General features: G+C 45.1%; 1 protein-coding gene across 1 annotated transcript; it reads right to left on the bottom strand.

Moving 5' to 3' along the window:
• Positions 1–5,450: 5,450 nt before the first annotated feature.
• LOC142436106 (3-hydroxyacyl-CoA dehydrogenase type-2-like) lies at positions 5,451–6,374 on the bottom strand. Its single transcript, XM_075540007.1, has 2 exons — positions 6,013–6,374; positions 5,451–5,895 (listed from the first exon to the last, which is right to left on the bottom strand). The coding sequence occupies exons 1-2, from the start codon at positions 6,367–6,369 to the stop codon at positions 5,467–5,469; spliced, it is 786 nt and encodes a 261-aa protein (XP_075396122.1). The 5' UTR covers positions 6,370–6,374; the 3' UTR covers positions 5,451–5,466.

Below are 6,374 nucleotides of genomic sequence, written 5' to 3'. Positions count from 1 at the left end.
GCCATTCATGGTTGCTAAGCCCAATCAATATAGCAGTGTGTTGCATATGACAGGCTAATTTATTAAGTATCCTGTATTATACTGGTGACTTGTGTTACTTTCTTAAACTTCACAATATTATAAAACAAGGATTATTTCCTCTCAATTCGGGAATCTTAAACTCCAACAGGGCAATTATAGATTCAAAGCCACACACAGAGTAAAATTAGTTACAGCCTAGATGATAAAGAAAAGTCATGTGGATCTCCAAATAGAAATAATAGAAGAGCTGTTAGTGCAAAGATAAAACGTTTAATTTGATTTTATTTTCCCTGACATACCTTGGTTTCCTTTAGGTACTTGGAGAGAATGAAATTTGGTGGCTTGAGTAGGGAGCTTTAAAGGTCACTTTGCTTGGATCCTATTCTGTAGATAATAGGTGGGCCATCGAAGATTTCTGAGGTGGGATTAATGTAACCCGACCATGAAAACATGACATAATATTCCAAGTTCATAGGAGCCTTAAAAAATTACATCCGTTTTTTTTTTCAATTTGAAAATGGGGAAAATAAAGCCCTGGAAGGTAAGCTTCACAGAGAAGTCTTTCTTTGGTGTCGTTAGCTTGTTCATCTAGGTAATTGACCTGGCTGACTAGTGTGCCTCCATTTAGTCATAGAGAGCAGGTTTTGTTGGTCTCTCATGAAGATGAGCATGGATGCCAACTCCCTGCCAGTGAGTGGATTCTGACTCTGAGTGACACTATAGGACAGGGTAGAACAGCCCTTGGTGATTTATGAAATTGTAATTGTTTACTGGAGAAGAAAGCCTCATCTTCCTCCTGAGGAACACCTGGTGGTTTCCAACTGCTGGCCTCAAAGAGCTCCTAAGAATTGGTCCAAACCAAACCAAATTCATGGTCATTGGGTTAATGTTGACTCATAGTGACCCCTTGTGGGTTTCCAATAATGTACCTGTTTATGGGAGTATAAAACCCAGGCTTTCTCCTGAGGAGCACTGGCAGAGGTCTCCACATGGCTCCTTCAGTTCTAGGGCTCTAGCGTGGCTTCTTGTGTCTTGTCTCCAGAAATGCCTTGCAGGGAGTGAGTGAGTGTCCCACCTCCATTGAGCTATTTATCTTCTTAGTTCCTCCAAATGAGGTCATCATCCTGAGACCTCATTGATAGGCTAAATTCCACCCCATTCACTCTTAAGTATCAACTGGCAGCAGATTATGTAACTACCCCACATGGAAATACACAGTTATTTCTACCCTGTCCTGTAGGGTCGCTATGTGTTGGAATCGGCTAGATACCAATGAATTTATGGGCTGCTAAGACCACTGCTCTGTTTTAAGTTTTGGCTCCAGATTCTACTGTTGTTGAATCCCCTGCCACTCCTCTGGTTTCAAAGCTGTCTTCTGGAACTAGGAGGGCAACTGCATGGGAATCGTGGGGCCCAAAGATGTGTTCTACTCCTGACTTTTTTTCTCAAACTGATAATGGAATCCAATGCCCTGCTTCTGAGATGACTTACACCCAGCAGGATGGTGATCACATATTAACAGTCACTCAGCTGAATCATGTAACCAAAGCAGTATCTTGGCTAAAAGCAGAGATACCAGAAAGATGGTTACTTGTGTTTCATTGACTATGCAAAAACATTAGACTGTGTAGACCATAACAAATTATGAATCTCCAGAAGAATGTGAGTTCCAGAACACATCACTGTGCTCATGGAAAATCTGTACGTAGATCAAGAACAAGAGAATATTATAAGGTTTAAAATCAGGAAAGTTGTGTATCAGGGTTATATCCTCTCATTATATTTATTCAATCTTTATATTCAGCAAATACCCAGAGAAGGTGGATTATATGAAGAAGGTGACATTAGGATTAGAGGAAGGCTTATTAACAACCTGTGATATGCAGATAACACAACCTTGCTTGCTGAAAGGTAGGAGGAGTTGAAGCATTTGCTGATGAAGATCAAGAGTTACAGCCTCCAATGATTGCAACTCAATGGAAAAAAAACCAAAGTACCCACAATGGAGCAATAGCTAACATCATGATAAACGGAGCAAGGATTGAAGAGGTCGAGGATTTCAAGGGTTCATGAGGGAGGGGGGATCAGGGGAAATGAGGAGCTGATACCAAGGGCTTAAGTGGAGAGCAAATGTTTTGAGAATGTTGAGGGCAAAAAATGTAAAAATGTGCTAGACACAATGGATGGATGGATTGTAAGAAGGGTTGTATGAGTCCCCAATAAAATGATTCTTTAAGTTTTAGGAGCCAAAAGAAATTCTAAGGAAAAACATCAAGTATATAATAGGGCAGATAGGGTAAAGTTTCCCAATAAATTATCAAATTACAGCCCTTGTGTGACCCTATATGAACAAGTATATGCATTGTCATGTTGGGGGAAATTTTTTTCTGTGAAAGTTTATTGGCCTTTTCTTGTCACCAGTTTTCTTAAAACTTGTTCATAATAAGCTTTTGTGATTGCTCTATATCCTTCCAGAAAATGTAGTAAAATCCCCCTTTTAGCATTCTTCCAAAATGGTCACAATGACCTTCTGAGCTGACCTCTTTGCTTTGAATTTAACTGGTCTAGCAAATCCCCTGGGAAGCCATTGTTTGAGCCTTTTTCAAAAGATTCCTTTATGAGACTGAAGGAACTTTGATGGCTTACTGGTTATACAGTGGGCTGTTAACTATAAGATCAGGAGTTCAAAACCATCGGGTAAAGACTCGGCTGTCTACTCCTTTAAAGAGTTACAGTCTCAGAAACCAACCAGAGGCTGTTCTACCCTCCCTTATAGGGTCACTACGAGTCAGCATCAACTCAATGGCAGTGAGTTTGGTTTGGGTTTAATGAGACTAAGACAGTGTTTGTATTATCATGAGAACTTGTCTACAGACACCCATTGGGCTCAGAGATCTGTTTAAACATATTTTGTTTGGAATAAACTCATGTGCAAGGGTGCACAAAGTTTGTGGGAAAAATGTAGTTGAAAGATAATGGGATTTTGCCTTAAACTTTTTGAAGCCCTGTTGTATGAACTAGAACCTTAGTACCAATATTTTTTTCACTTATTCTCATAAAGTCAACCCAGGGACATTTCAGGCAGACAGAAGAGAAGCACCATGAAGAGGCAGAAGGAAGTAGAAAGAGCCAGAAAGAGGGGACGAGGAAAGTTCTAAAAGAACCGCAGAACCAGCCAAGGGTTGTTAGCAGTGCAGACACACAGAGATCGTGAGGTGTCCAATGGTAGACCAGAAGGAACTCAGCGGTAGCGCTCGCTCATGGCTGCAGCAGCAGGGCCCAGAGGAGCCTGCACTGCGGAGCTCTGGAGGAACGGCAAGAGATGTTCGACTCTCGAGAAGAAGACTCTCCATACAGGCTTCCTGATCCTTAATTCATGAGTTGTAGCCTGTTGCTTTTGATCCCGAGTTGTACCCTATTTTTTAAAATAAACCGTTTAGTTGTAAAAACATAAAATAAAATGAGAGTCATGGGAAAATGGAGGCTGGCCACTCCCACTGGGTCTTGGAGAAGTCATCTGTCACTGTCTCAGGAGAGCTTGGCTCCCACCACATCCTTCAGAGGAGGGCTTCCCAGTCTGCCAGAGCAGGGGTGGCCCGAGCATGGCTCCCCATCCTCAGAGGTTCCTCCATCTCACTCTCAGAAAGACGGGTGATCCCTGGCTCCTCCTTTCAATGACCCCAAAGGGTCCTTGGTAGCTTTGTTGGGACAGGGGGGGCTCTGTCCATGGGTAGGGTGTCTGGTCACTTCCGGGGGTCAGAGGTGGGCACTGCGAGCTGGGTCCCCTTATTGGTCCCTTTTGCAAGCATCCTCCAGCTCTTGGTGAGTGACCCTGCTCCACTGTGTCTCTTTGCCCCTCTCCTCCCCCTGAAGAATCAATAATCCAGAGTTTCCTTTGAGGTTGTGAGTGTCAGGTTCAGTCTTTGTCCTTGACTTTAAATTATAGCATAGCTGCTCTTGGCCACTCACTCATCGAGGCCACACAGGTGGCCTGCCCCATCCTCACCTGTACTCACTCAGGAGGAAGTATAAGGGACTGCAAAGTTTCCTTAAACTGACATGTGACCCTGCAGGCCCAGGACATCCAAGTGCCCCTGTCTCCGGGCCCCTTCTGACTACAACCTGGTCATCCTTGATGCTCCTCAGAGCTAGCAGTTAGGGTTGGACCCTGTTGTCTTCCGGGTCCCGAAGGCAGCCCACCATCAGGGCATCAGGTGCTAATGCATTGGCCTCACACCCGTGGGCACCCAGTTAAAATCGAGCAAAGACGCATTTCTGCCTATTCCAAACTCAGTCCCTCCTTTACTTTCCCTGGATCCCTGGTGGTTCAGGAAGACTGTGCCCCTCTCCCCTCAGAGGGATGGGTTGGAGGTGGGGTGGTGAAACACTGCAGCAATTGGCATAACAGAGTCCACAAAGACAATGTTCTACACTCTACTTTGGCGAGTAGCAAATGGGGTCTCCAAAGCTTGTGGCTACAGCTATTGGTCTCTCCTCACAGGAACCAAAGAAGAACGGAGAAAACCACAGATGCATGGGAACATATAGCTCAATGGACTAGTTGGATCAAGTATTGTCAGCGTCCACAACCCTGAGACGGGAGGGCTTAGCTAATGCCCAGCTGCCACAGTGACTGCTCCGAAAGGGGTCACATTAGAAGGTACTGGGAGAATGGAACGAAAAGGAACAACAAAATTCAAGATCATAGCAATAAGCTTATTGGTTCAATAGAGACTGGTGGAACCCTCAATGCTCTGAACTTAAGTCATCCTTTCCCTCTGGAAATAAACTCATCCTGTGACTCAACTTTCAGGCAAAAAATAGACAAGTTTACAGGGTGAACCATAGTATACTGTTACTACATACGCCTTAGAATAGTCAACCATTTGAGATGAAAAGGGGCAGCAATTGCCCAAGGACAAAGTTCAAAGGGCAAGAAGGGTTAGGAAAGTAGGGGAATCAAAGCAGGCGGCGAGGGATGTGGGTTTGCAGTCTGAGTACCTGAAATGCAATGTACGGATTGCACGTGAGGTGGGAGATGGCATTTCAACAACCTGGAACAAAATGCGTATTGAGTGTTGCATGGAAAAATGATTTGCTGTGTGAACCGTCACCAAATTCACAATAAAAAGTAAAAAAAAACCCAAATCTCCCCTATACAAGATTCCTTTTTATTCACATGCCAGCCAGGGAGCCAGTCAAAGACCTCCGCATTTGTCACTATCAGACTTGTGTCTTTAATAAGCAATGGAGTCAGAGAGTTGATTTTTATTTTTTATTTATTTTTTTATTATTATATTTTTTCCCTCTGAGAAATGCAAATTTTATTAGGCCCAGAGTGACATGTAGGCAAAGTTACAAAATAGCCACTGGGATTCCTCTCAAAGTGGATGCCAGCATTCCAAAGGAATGGCAAAGGAGGTGTGTGTTCTCTGCCATCTCCTTTCAGGGCTGCATTCGGATGGCACCATCTAGTCGAATGACTTCTCCATTGAGAAATGGGCTCTCAATTATGGCCTGTACCAGATGAGCATACTCAGTAGGGTCGCCCAGTCGGCTGGGGAAGGGCACCTGGCTGGCCAAGAAGTTGCGTACCTTGTCTGGGAGGCTAGTCAGCAGTGGAGTGCCAAACAGACCTGGAGCAATGGTCATCACCCGTATGCCTATGGGAGCCAGATCCTGAGCAATAGGCAGTGTCATGCCTACTATGCCGCCCTTAGAAGCAGAGTATGCAGCCTGTCCAACCTGGCCATCAAAGGCTGCAACACCAGCAGTATTGATGATGACTCCACATTGGCCTCCTTGGTCTGGTTCATTCTGGCCCATTTCTTGGGCCACTAGGCGGATCATATTGAAGGTACCTATGAGGTTTACCTGGAAGACATGCATGATGTAAGACCTGAGGCAGTGGCAGTCTTCTGTACCCTCAAAGCTTTGGGGTAACCACAGCCAGATACCTCTTCCCACCCATGGTGAGCTTTAAGGTCTTACACTGAGAACTTGTTGGAAGTCCTCCAAGCTATGGACCTGGGCCCTCTTTAAGTTGTATGTTTTGATGGCCACGGCAATGCCTGCACAGTTGACTGCAACATCCACACGGCCAAACTTTGCTTTTGCTACAGCCAGGGCTGCTTGCCCGTCCTTCTCTGAGGTCACATCGACAGGGGCGAAGACACAGCTCTTCCCTAATTTCTTGGCCTGGGCCTCTCCATCCGAGTTGGGCAGGTCCAGAAGCACAGCAGAGGCTCCCTGGCCCACCAGTCGCATCGCCGTGGCTAAGCCTAGACCCGAGGCTCCTCCAGTTATCACTGAAACCAGGCCCTTCACACTCCGACACGTAGCAGCCATTTTGC

The sequence above is a fragment of the Tenrec ecaudatus genome, chromosome 1 (genome assembly GCF_050624435.1).
Source record: "Tenrec ecaudatus isolate mTenEca1 chromosome 1, mTenEca1.hap1, whole genome shotgun sequence".
NCBI classification, from domain to species: Eukaryota; Metazoa; Chordata; class Mammalia; order Afrosoricida; family Tenrecidae; genus Tenrec; species Tenrec ecaudatus.
The sequence above is the reverse complement of the archived record's forward strand: the minus strand, read 5'-3'. Positions and strand labels throughout refer to the sequence as shown.

Bases quoted from the DNA above. Each gene is read 5' to 3' on its own strand.
- LOC142436106 (XM_075540007.1), bottom strand. From the start codon at position 6,369: ATGGCTGCTACGTGTCGGAGTGTGAAGGGCCTGGTTTCAGTGATAACT. The intron at 5,896-6,012 runs GTAAGACCTTAA...CATGTCTTCCAG, and splicing joins ACTTCCAACAAGTTCTCAGT to GTAAACCTCATAGGTACCTT.